At 52.5% G+C, this 12,348-nt stretch overlaps 3 protein-coding genes across 3 annotated transcripts; all 3 read left to right on the top strand.

The window, feature by feature from the left end:
• Nucleotides 1-1,279: 1,279 nt before the first annotated feature.
• On the top strand, nucleotides 1,280-3,369 carry QC764_711440 (uncharacterized protein; the record flags this gene model as incomplete). Its single annotated transcript, XM_062950765.1, has 3 exons — nucleotides 1,280-1,368; nucleotides 1,466-2,354; nucleotides 2,414-3,369. 3 exons carry the CDS (start codon nucleotides 1,280-1,282, stop codon nucleotides 2,546-2,548), a joined length of 1,113 nt encoding a protein of 370 aa, XP_062796807.1. The 3' UTR covers nucleotides 2,549-3,369.
• Nucleotides 3,370-7,277: 3,908 nt separating this feature from the next.
• On the top strand, nucleotides 7,278-10,871 carry rhp26 (DNA repair protein rhp26; the record flags this gene model as incomplete). Its single annotated transcript, XM_062950764.1, has 1 exon — nucleotides 7,278-10,871. One exon carries the CDS (start codon nucleotides 7,278-7,280, stop codon nucleotides 10,869-10,871), a length of 3,594 nt encoding a protein of 1,197 aa, XP_062796806.1.
• A 554-nt stretch (nucleotides 10,872-11,425) lies between these two features.
• Nucleotides 11,426-12,346, top strand: QC764_711420 (uncharacterized protein; the record flags this gene model as incomplete). Its single annotated transcript, XM_062950763.1, has 3 exons — nucleotides 11,426-11,516; nucleotides 11,571-11,821; nucleotides 11,912-12,346. The coding sequence occupies 3 exons, from the start codon at nucleotides 11,426-11,428 to the stop codon at nucleotides 12,344-12,346; spliced, it is 777 nt and encodes a 258-aa protein (XP_062796805.1).
• Nucleotides 12,347-12,348: the final 2 nt, after the last annotated feature.

The following is a 12,348-nucleotide window of genomic DNA, read 5'->3' as shown; positions in this document are numbered from 1 at the left end:
ATGTGGCCGTTGGACCAGCAGTCGGTCTTCCGGTTGCCCTATGGTGTGCCCGTGAACCGAGCTCTGGTCTGTGTCGGATATAGGCCCCCTGGTCTATTATGGCCCTTTTGGGACAGGACTCGAGCCCACCACCAAAACCCAGCAGCTTCTCCGCTTGCCTCCCACACGGCATTTTGCAACGCTCGGTGGACTCATCAGCAAGGTACCATGGTCCTTCCTGGGCACCCGCCAGTACCTGACCGGCCCCAGCGAGCATCATCGCCAAGTACATTCGCGCTGTTTCCTGCAAGCTCTCTGCCCTCCCAGCCTGATCAGTAGGCTAGGCTGGCCTGGATGTTCTGCTATCCCCTTGACCCCAGCCCCTTTCTGCTCTTTTCCAGCAGATCTCGCACAAAGAGATGACAGACGGCAGCATAGTTGTCAAGTTTGGTTCGCAAGGCAAGTGCCGTTACTGCAGTGGACGAGAATCTCACTGAAGGACCTGGAGTCACTTGTCGTCATGCCCGTCTCCGCCTGCATGGTGGCCCTGTTTCACATTTTAATTCTCCATTGAGCTGGATGTTTAGTCTTCTTCCATGCGGTTTCCATCCCACGTCTCTCTTTGGGCCGTTTTGTTTCCCTAGTTCCCCCTCGTTGGTATGAGTCGGCCGGGGTCATTGAGTAGGATAGATTAGTCCTGTATTCATAACCCTGCCGGTCAAGCCAAGCACTCATGCCCCCGTCGTTGCATCATCAACTGCTGCCGGGGTGCGGTTTCTATATCCGGCAGCTAGACCATGGCATAAGATCCTCAAATTATGCTACCGTCATCGTTGGTCGAGGTAGCTCGGGCTCCACCTTTGCTCAGGAACGATCTGTTGTCAGGCACATGGGAAGTATCTAACGAATGCTTTAACTCTTGGACCCAAAGCAGGCAGGCAACAGGTACTAAACCCACACCCTCCCTCTCACTCTGCTACACGGTACCGAATATCAGACGATATAATGCCAGTCATGCCCACTGCCGCTTGCTCTGGACTCTGAGTTCTCTGCCTGTATCTTTTCCAAACCATCGACCAAGAGTTGGACCGAACCGATCATTAGCAGCCAATGTCGAGACCGACGTAATACTATTTGACGCCTACCGCCCACAGCGAGATACCGCACACGCACACATATACTGTAGCTATCACACAGTAAGCTACCAAGAGGAGGGCCCACCCCCCAACACCAACGTGATCGACACAGCCTATCACCGAAGTCTTTCTGAACGAGCCCGCTCACCAGCAGCCACCACCACATGTGCCCTGGTTTTCCTCGACAGCCAGGCTCTTTTAATCAGCGAGGAGAGCAAGTAGCAAGTCCCAGGTTTGACAGCAGCCATTTTGAGTGGGTACGAACAGCACCACACGCCAACCTCTCCGCCGAAGAAGCCCCGCGGGGCCCAGTTTCCTCCAATTCTTTCCTTTCAGAATCCGGCGACCAGCCAGGGCGGCTCGCTCTGGCGGAACCCATGCATCGGAGGCACACTGGCGGGCAATTATCGCGTAGGACCGGATTACAATGTCGACTACTCGTCACAGGAGCCGCATACGGCCGAGCAGAGCCAAGCTCCGCATTCTTATGATACGCACCACCATCGCGGCTCGCTTCAGCACGCCGGGCCGCCGCCCCTCCATGAGCCGCCTCCCCATCAATCCCACCACGGCCTGCCACAGCACTATCCTGCTACTCACCAACATCACCCTCACCCTCACCCTCACCCAATTCTCACAGACCCATCGCACCTGGGCGGCCATCCGGGGGCGCGACATCTCGGCCACCCTGCCCATCCAGGGCCATCGCATTACGGCACCAACCCCTCTCCCCACAACGTCGTGCCCCCCCTCTACCCATCTCTAACCCCGACCCATGGGTCTACTGCCGGCGTGAAGCGTCAACGGCCTGATGATCTCGATCTTTCGGTTCCCGGCATATCGGAACTTGAACAGAACGAGCTGGATTCGATGCAGCAAACGCCCCTAGGCGCTGCCTATGCGCAAGCAACGGGAGTCCCCCCAGCACATCACCACCACCGGCTGCCAGACACAGGACCTCCGAACAAGTTGATGCGACGTGATGGGGAGAGCAGCATAGGAGCCGGAGCTCCGAGCGTGGTTGGGCAAGCTGGGATGCCAGCCCCAGCTCCCAGACCGAGGGGGCCCAAGCTGAAGTTTACGCCAGAGGATGATCAGCTCTTGATTGACTTGAAGGAGAACAAGAGCTTAACGTGGAAACAAATTGCGGACTTCTTCCCTGGTCGGTCAAGCGGGACATTGCAAGTGCGTTACTGCACCAAACTCAAGGCGAAGACAACACAGTGGACGGATGAAACGGTCAGTATCCCCCTTTGCATTCTGACAAGCAATGTCGGAAAAAGCTGACAGCAGTCTAGGATCAAAAACTCAAAACCGCCCTGCAAGATTACGAAAACGAAAAGTGGCGTATCGTTGCCAACAAAGTCGGCACCGGATTCACACCAGCTGCATGCCGCGAGAGGGCAGCACAGCTATCAGGCGAAGACTTATAGCAATCAGCGTCTCCACCAGGAGCTCCGGCACCTGAGGGGGACACCACCGTTTACCCGTCACAACTCCAGTGACTACATCCAGTACGACCCGTAGGGGCTTCCTCCCAGCTTCCAAAGACACATTGTCCATATCGCCCATCGAACAGGGCCCGATCTAGGATTTACCTTCACATACACTGGATTTGCTTATCCACAGACAATACCCTTTCGTCTTCTTTCCGCACTCTCGTGCTTCTTGATTTACTTTTCTTTGTTAGCGGATGGATTTATGTTTAGGGGATGGGCTTGCTGTTTTGTTGGAACAGAAGCGGCGCTAATATTTGAGATACCCCGAAACCGCTGAAATTCTACAATTTTGTGCTCTGTTTTTCCTTTGTGGCATCTATTTCGTCCTACACATTTGTTTTAGCTTTTTTATGATATAGACTCGGTCGGGTGGGCGGAAAGTTACGACATACACGACAGGCGCGCGACTATAGACTACGCAACGCCTACGACCGAGGAATGAGGCACGATTTCCAGGTGGGGGGCCAACGAAAGGGTAATATTTTGCATGGACGGACAAGAAGAGGATACACACGAGAGACAGGAGAGGACACAAGCGCAAGCTATGGACGAGCTAGGTGGATCCTCGGAGAGCATTGTCGCGTGCACAGAAGATATCACAGGCCAGCTGTGTTTGGATCGGAACTTGAAAGCTGAAAAGGCAGTGGCATACATACTTCTACGACATTCTCTCCTAGGTGTTCTGATCAACCATTTTTACACTTTTTAAGACGGCAAGGAGAAAGCCTTGTCTACATAATAGTATATTGTTTATTCCTCTTCAGAGTTCACATCCAGATGAAATCACGACAGTCAGATCCAACTAGAAGCATCTAGGAGCTGTTCATACGAAGTAGGGCTTGCTCCGTGCGCTTCAACGGTTGCCAAGATAGGGCCGGCTGCCCAGGGTGTCTTAGGTATCTGGTGACAAATAGGTACATCATCACCTTTCACACTATTCCCCTCGGGATCTCCTTTGAGTATCTCGTCGCTGCACTGTATATTGAGCCTGTCACCCTCATAGCTACTCCGCATTCCCCGTCCGCTTCCAACATATGGATTCCGAGTCACAGAAAACCTCCACGTGCAGAGATGCAGTCGGCTGTTGCGGCACACCCCTGGAGGCAGGGTTGTGGAAGTTGGCCCCTGCTACAGCTTCGCCAAGTAGGTCTCGGAGAATTCGCCAGATTCCCTCCCAACGAGGCTCATCTCTGTCATGGTCTGGCTCCTTGGCAACAATATACGCGCAGTATGCATGACGTGCGACAGACGCATGTATCTGGAACTGAAACACTTGCCAACAACCACGATACGCCTTCTTGACCTTCCGTGGTCGAATCGGTTTCTGCTTCGCTTTTGGACAGCCACAGGAGCTACATCGCTTGGAGATCAGGACTGGACAGCACAGGGGTTGTTGGGCGCTGACAGGCAGGTTCTTTGCAGGAGGCGAGACCCCTGTTTCGGTAATACTCCGAGAAAAAAGCTCCTTTGCGCTGCCGATGCACCACTATCTCCCTGGATCCTGCTGTCAGCCACCTAGGTACCTAACCCAGTCAACCTTGAAACTGTCGTTCCCCCGCCCTCAGGTCATCTTTGTGCCTGGTTCATGGAGGTTGGCAGACCGCCACTGCCTTGGTCGGGGCACGGCATTACCTTCTCTGCGAAATTGTGTCCTGTAGTTTGGTTCACCAGTGATCGAGCAACACGCTCCACGAGAAACTGTCTGTGTAGCGCGATGGCGCCAAGGTTTCTATGCGTAACACCTCTCGGTTGTTATGGGTCGTCCCGCGAGATGTGAGCGACAGGCTCCTCGGTGTACCAGATACCTGGCTTTGCCTGACCATACATTTTTCGACCTCGCCATCTACCTTTCCAGCCTTGCAATATTGCTGCTCGTGCTGCTTGTGGCTCTCTAACCAGCACTCTGAAAGCAACCGACAACTTTCATGAAGTATCCCACTGTTACCCAAGACACGCGAGTTCGGTGTTTCTTTCTAAATAACGCTAAGATGGTTCCCATTCCTTCAACACCCAACTCCAAAGTACGGCCGAGATAACAAACTCCAGATACAGAGGATCATGGCCTCGCCCCCATTGCGACATCAGACGGGACGTGACCCAATCGGAGATTAAGTTCTAATATACGGTCTTATGCTCCCCTCAGTGTGTTGGTCTCCCTCAGTAGGTGGTTGGGATTGGTGAAGCTCATGGTATATCTCCAGGTGCCCTGAAGCGGTACCTGCTGAAGCAGCGCAGTTCTCTGCTGGCGGCTATTGCTCCTGGACGGCACATATAGTGTATAGGGCGGCCTACCCACTGACTTGGCAACCACACCATGCGGCCATCAAGCCCGGGATATCATTTGCGTCTCGTATAAATTGCGACTTGCTTCACCCGGTGGAGAAGACTGGCTGTGACCACGACCACAAGACAGAAGCAGTGTCAAAGCGCAGGTTGGCAGCCTGTGGCTCTTGGACCGACAGAAACACCACGTCAGTCATCTCCAGATACTCTTAGGGATCTTGAATTTATCCGATAGTGATACATGAGGGAAGGGTCTGCAGTTCTGTAAGCGCCAAGAACTCGCGATACCGGTTGACCCCGTCTATGCACTGCGGCAAAACCAGACAACGACATACTTACCACTTGCAGAAACCGAGACAGCTCGCACCATGACCGATCAAGAGACGACTGCACACAGAATTTGAGGAGGTTGGAGGGCCCCATCAGCAGCGCGCTTTTTTGTCATTCTGTGGCAAGAGTGGAGTCGTGTTCTACCCCCAGACCCGGGCTATATCAGGCCGCTATATGAGGGTATATCAACAACCTTTAAGGCCGGAAAGAGACTAACGCCATGATCAAAGGAGAAGGCAAAAGGGTACCGAGCGGGGAAACGGCGACGGTGGGTCGCAGAAAGGGCATCCCAACCAAAGCTTATCGAACTTTTCACAGGATGTGTATCACACCACCAGCCAGTCCGTTAACATTTTCCTCCTCGCCGCCCCTGAAGTATGGAGATAACATGGTGAGGGACTCCAGAGTCGGAACAACTTTACCCGTATACCATGTGTAAAAGACAGATCGATCCTCCCTACCAAGTTGCGACCCAACACCAAGAGAACTCGATACCTCATGTGATCCGGCCCGTGAAACGAGCAATCGCAAAGGGCGGTGAGGTAGGAGAGAGTGACTGCACACCAAGAACCCCCTCTCAGCGCCTCGTCTGCCTGTTTGAGAAGGAGACTTCGCAGATGAGCCTTCGTGTTCTGCGGCTATTGGACCACCCTGATTTCTAATGCCTTCGCTCTTGTAGCGGGGTTCCCATAGGAGCCCACCGGGGGAAAGGAAGGGCGGGAGGCCGACGAATGACGAGGGCAGAACACATGAGTAGGAGGTGATGAGAGGAAAATTTGTCTGCTAGTGTGAGACGACCACCCGCTTTGGTCAAGGTTCCAGGTTTTCTGGCCGGAGAAGACGGTACAAACGGTACATCCTTTACCAAAGACTCCACGGGTCTCCGCTCCTGGATTCTACCTGTGTAAGGGCAGTCAGTGCTTTTGACGAGTACGGTGCGGGTGGGCGATAGACACGCATGGTGTGGTGTACAGCTTTCATGGTTTCGTGGAGCTCATGGCGGCAATGCCCCCATCTCTTGCAACCTCACCCTTGCGTTCCAAGGGCTACTGTTTCATCAAGTCCAGAGCCCAGAACGGGCAGCAACCAAGAGTCTTGGTATCTGGCTTGTCTTCTTGACACGAAAACCTCCCGCTCTCCCATCTCATAGGATAGCATACTTGCCAGACATCAGTGTAACCAATCTTCCTGGAGATCTCGGTAAGCCATATAGGACGCCTCGGCGATATTGCCTAGGGGAGACCATTATGCATCGAGTACGTTTTGCTAAGTTGACACATTCTACGGCATGCTTTCAGCTGTGTACGGGTAACTGACGATCATGACTGGCTGTCTAGAACTATACCTTGTTTTGGACATTCTCATTTGTGCGCCTGTATAGGTAGATCCAGATTTGCTCCTTGCAGATATGCTTGTATAAGTGGTTTGATATTGGCTAGTCTCCAAAGCCTTGCGTTGCTCTGAACAGCAGTTTTCCAAATGTCAGATTACCAGCCACACTCTTGATATTGATGCTCGCGGACCGCCCACGATCCTTGAAAGCTTCTCTACTCCTCGTAGTTTCGCAATGGTCTAAAGACACGGTAGTGATGGTCGAGAAAGTTGGAAGTATAAAACGATATCCAGCTAAATGACCAACATAGGATGACTTGTCGTTGAGATTGACGTCGAGCCAGGATGTTGAACGTTGAAGTCTGCCCCCTGAACCCTTGCCAAGGCTCCACTTTGGCCTCACAGGGCTGAGCTAAGCAAGATGCACGCAATTTAGGTCACATGATCGCGCGGTGTTTCGATGCGCGCGACTGAGTGGATTCACTGCGTCATTGCTCCCATGGCGACTTCTAGGCAGGAGGTCCGTCGTACAGTGAACGGCATCTTTTGAGCAACAACTTCCACCTAATTTTTTGTCGCAGTTAGAATGGCAAGTACCATCCAGTCTCATTGCACTTGAAATCTTGTTTTCCTCCTTGGATTGCTTCAGAAACGCCATCATTCACTCCACCTCGAAGGTCTCGAAATTGGCTTTCCAGATCGCAAATTGCCATCCGCAATGCCGCCAAAATACAGCGTCATCATGAGCCCCCCAGAGGCAGAAAGCCCGGATGCGGCCGGTGATGCCTCACAAGAAATACCACAAACCGACAAACCGAATCCGCCATCGACCAAAGAATCCAACGCCGCCATCGAAAGCACAATGGAGAACCCCGTCCCCGACCTTGCCGCCCCCAATCTCGATGACGAAGCTTCCGCCCTTGCTCACCTTACCGAAAACGTCCGTGACCAAGACGAATTAGAACGCGACATTACCCTCCAAGCCAACGCGGCTCTTATCGAAGCCGAAGACACTCGCGACAGGAAGCGTATCGAGAAAGCCCAGATCCAAAAAGTGAGGCTGGAAAACCAGCGAAAGATCCAACAGGCCAAACTCACTTCTGGCCACCTCACGCCTGCCAACAGGCTTAGGATTCAGAAGGAAATCACCCGGCTGGACTCTGAGATTGAGATTTGTGAGCAGGATGTTAGGGACTTTGAGACCAGGATTGAGGCTAGACATCAGGAGGGAGCTGCAGAGACACAGTCCAAAGGGGCCGGAGCGGTGGGTGGAAGGCTTCCCAATGAGACGCAAAGAGAATATTTGATCAGGATTGGCAAAATCACCCCATTCGCGACGTTTGGTGGACCGAGACCGGATGGGGTGGAAGGAGAACTCGCTGATGCGATTATTGAAGCTGAACATGAGGCTGTTGCGGAGGAACTCGAGGAGCTGGTCGGGGATGGGCCGCGAAGTCATCAAAATCTAAGGAGGCCAGGGTTTGCAGAGGAGACCGAGAACAGCTCAACGGCCGAGTTGGAGTTTTCGCTACGGCCTAGAAAGAAGAGGAGAGTTGTGCAGGAGGTCGGAGGAGGATCCGATGACGAATTTGAGCCTGAAGAAGACGGTGCCAGAGATGATGAGGAGGACGAGTCTTTGGAGGATGATTTCGACATGAGCGACACAACTCCAAAGGAAAAGAGGAAAAGGGGGAAGGGTGTCGCTACTGCGGCGGATGGCGTTGGTGAGGAAAAGGTCGATTTAAGCAACATTGACGACGGAAATGAAGCTGTGTATCAGGCCCGATTGGGAGATTGGGTCAAGCGAAGAAGTCGTGCAAGGCGAGCCCGCCAGCTCAGACTGGGTCAAGAGGTTGAGAGCGAGTGGGACGGCGAGGAAGAGTGGTTCAAGCCTTCTCCCGACGAACCTGACCATCAATTTGAGAATGGAATGAAGCTCCCGGGTGACATTTACCCTTCGCTTTTCGATTACCAAAAGACAGGTGTTCAATGGCTGGCTGAGTTGTATGCTCAGCAGGTGGGTGGCATCGTCGGCGATGAGATGGGACTCGGTAAAACGGTACAGCTGATCTCGTTCGTGGCGGCTTTACATTACAGCAAGATGTTGAACAAGCCAGTCATTGTAGTTGCACCGGCGACCGTTCTGCGGCAATGGGTCAACGAGTTTCATCGCTGGTGGCCACCTCTCCGCGTGTCGATTCTACACTCTTCAGGCAGTGGAATGTTCAACGTCCTTGATGAGGGCAAAAGGGAAGATGTGGAGGATAACTGGGATAAGAAAAGTCCCGCCAAATCCAGCACGGCAGCGAAGAAGATTGTAGACAAAGTGGTGAAACACGGCCATGTGCTGGTCACCACTTATGCCGGTCTCCAAACCTATGGCGATGTTTTGATCCCCGTGGAATGGGGTTATGCTGTTTTGGACGAGGGTCACAAGATTCGGAATCCCAACACTGCAATCACAATCTACTGCAAGGAGCTCCGAACACCAAACAGGATCATCTTATCCGGCACTCCAATGCAGAATAATCTCACAGAGCTCTGGTCACTCTTCGATTTCATTTTTCCTATGCGCCTCGGGACCCTGGTTTCGTTCCGGACTCAGTTCGAAGTCCCCATCAAACTCGGAGGCTACGCTAATGCGACCAATCTTCAGATCATGACAGCACAAAAATGCGCCGAGACACTCAAAGAGGCCATCAGCCCGTATCTCCTTCAACGTCTCAAGGTAGACGTTGCTGCGGATCTACCGAAAAAGAGCGAACAGGTTCTGTTTTGCAAGCTCTCCAAGCCCCAGCGGGAGGCCTACGAGCTCTTTCTCAAGTCGGACGAAATGGCATCGATCCTTGATAGGAGCCGTCAGTCGCTTTATGGTATTGATATTCTTCGCAAGATCTGTAATCATCCAGATCTGCTGAATCCCCGACTCAAGAATGAGCCTGGATATCTCTGGGGGAGTGTTGAGAAGTCAGGCAAGATGGCAGTCGTCCAGTCTCTGCTACCGATGTGGAAACGACTCGGACACAAGACACTGTTATTCTCCCAGGGCACACAAATGCTAGACATCATTGAGGCTTTTGTTCAGCGGCTGGACGATGTGAGGTATCTGCGCATGGATGGCAAAACACCAATAAAGCAGCGCCAAACCCTCGTCGACCAGTTCAACAACGATCCAAGTCTTGACGTGTTCTTGCTAACAACCAAGGTCGGCGGACTAGGGGTGAACTTGACAGGTGCTAACCGAGTCATCATCTTTGATCCCGACTGGAATCCGTCTACGGACGTACAGGCACGGGAGAGAGCGTGGAGATTGGGTCAGAAGAGGGAGGTGACTATTTACCGCCTGATGACGGCTGGTACGATTGAGGAGAAGATCTATCATCGCCAGATTTTCAAGCAATTTCTGTCCAACAAGGTACTCAAAGACCCGAAACAACAGACCAACTTCAACCTCAACGATTTGCATGATCTTTTCAGTCTCAGCTCGTATGAAGACGGCATGACAGAGACGAGCCAGTTGTTCAAGGGAAGTGAGGCCAAGAACTTTATGAAATCCGGACCCAAGGAGCTTCTTATACCTGGGCAGGATAGGGTTCTGCTCGGCCCTTCTGCAAAGAAGGCAGCTGCTCGTGAAGTCGCCTCCGTTACGGTCAAGGCTGAGCCCCAGGATGACGGGGGAAACGACCTCCGCAATATTGAGGGGGTAGCTAGTCTGGAGACATTCAAAGCAGAACCCCACTCACCAGCCAATGAAGAGGATCGCCTGATGGAAGGACTTTTCGCGAGGTCGGTCCACAGTGCCTTGGAGCACGATAAGATTATGAACGGCAAAAAGACTGTGAGGGCGGACAAGAAGATGATTCAGCAGGAAGCCAACAGGATCGCCGCTCAAGCTGCTCTCAGTCTTCGACGCGCAGGCGAGCAAGCCCGCAACGTGCCTATTGGCACCGTGACATGGACAGGTGAAGTAGGAGAGGCTGGCCGACCAGTGCAACCACGTAGACGTATTGCGCCAGGTTCGGCCATCATCCGAAATGCTGGTGCGAGTGGGTCGAGACCAGGAACTCCCAATGCCCAACCAGCACCAGACAGGACGCTTCGAGCCAAGGACTTTGAAAAGATGATTCCTGCCTTCATCAAGCGCCATGGTGGTCAGGTCGTCTCTAAGCTTTTGGTGGATCATTTCAATCAGTATTGTACAGGTACTCGTCAGGCGGAAGAGTTCAAGATTGCGCTTGGGAAGGTGGCCCAGATGGAGAAGAAGGGAACCAGTATGCGAGCTACTTGGTCTCTCAAGCCCGATTTTCAGTGAACCTCAAAGAAGAGGAAGGCATTGAGTTATAGCATTCATGGCCAAATAATGGTTATCGCAGTTTCAGGGGTGATAATATTCACGGTTATGGGTATGATATGGTGGCGAATCTGGGTCGAGCAGGCGTTTAACACGGGCATCTGATATCAGGGTTTTAGCGATAGCGGCTGGGTTTCATGGAGTTACAAATGTAATATCATACACCTTTTGTCACAAGGCGTGAAAATACAATATGTGCCCCATATCAAGAGAAGTCGCTGAGCATGTCCAGTAATAGAGGTTTGTCATTGTAAGTCCAGAAGGGGATACCGCGCGGTGACCGGGGCTAATGTGAGGGGATTGGGATTGCTAATTGCTTACCAAATCACCAACACCCCCCCCCTATTGGTAACAATGATCTTTGAGGTCTCAAGTCCGAAAGAGCACGACCACAGTCTGACTGAACCGTGGCTCATAACTGGACAATTACCAATTTATCTGAAGACACTGATTCCTTCTCGAGACCTTTGAGTCATTTGTGCAGAAAACAATTTCTTGGTGCGCTAGATGCCCGGATGAGAATAACTGTCATTGTGCTGAGCCGCAGGACAAGCAGGGTACTTTCCACAGCCTCACTTCGTTTTCAATCTCTGTTGCAGGTTCAGAGTCTGTAGAGCGTCTATTACTTATATCCAGTGCCTGGGCTAACATCATGCGCAGATCGAGCATCACATCAAACCACCAAGCTCAACAACCCGCCAACACACAGATTGCCCAACATGGCAGACACAGAGCAAGCAAAGGCTGCTGTGAATACAGATGAATCAACCACTCAGACTTCATCTCCCCAGCCAACCACTCCTACTGCCAATGACGATGCGTCGTCCACTGCAACAACTTCGTCACTGCCGCCACTGTCACCAACCGAGTTCAAAATCTACAACCGCTTAGCTGAACAAATGAAGTACTTTGTAAGTTTGTTCATATTTTGCCATACCCTTGTTTGTTTCACTCTATTCCCTCACATACTCATCTCTCATTTTCCCTTCTTACCTCTCCAGCACGACCACTTTGTAGGAATGTGGACAATCCTCTACACAGCCTGCGTCAACTCCCGCCGCCCCCAAAACATGTCCCTCAAGCAGTTCCTCGACGAGGGCCTCCGGCTGGTCCGGTACCTCGAGTCTCATCACTCCATCGAGGAGACCCACCTCTACCCCATCCTGGCCAAGAAGATGCCCCAGTTCAAGGCCGGCAAGAGCAACAAGCTGCTGAGGCAGCACAAGCTGATCCACGAGGGGATGGACCAGCTGCACGAGTACATCCTCATGTGCAAGAGCCGCGAGGTCGACTTGGAGCTGTCGGTCCTCAAGGAAAAGATGGACACCTGGGGGGAGGTGCTGATGAAGCATCTGGATGACGAGGTCAAGGAGCTGGAGGCGGAGACGATGAGGAAGTATTGGACGTTGGAGGAGATGAGGGCGATTCCTATCTGAAA

This window comes from Podospora pseudoanserina (assembly GCF_035222485.1).
Source record: "Podospora pseudoanserina strain CBS 124.78 chromosome 7 map unlocalized CBS124.78p_7, whole genome shotgun sequence".
NCBI classification, from domain to species: domain Eukaryota; kingdom Fungi; phylum Ascomycota; class Sordariomycetes; order Sordariales; family Podosporaceae; genus Podospora; species Podospora pseudoanserina.
This window is presented reverse-complemented; position numbering and strand designations above follow the sequence as displayed.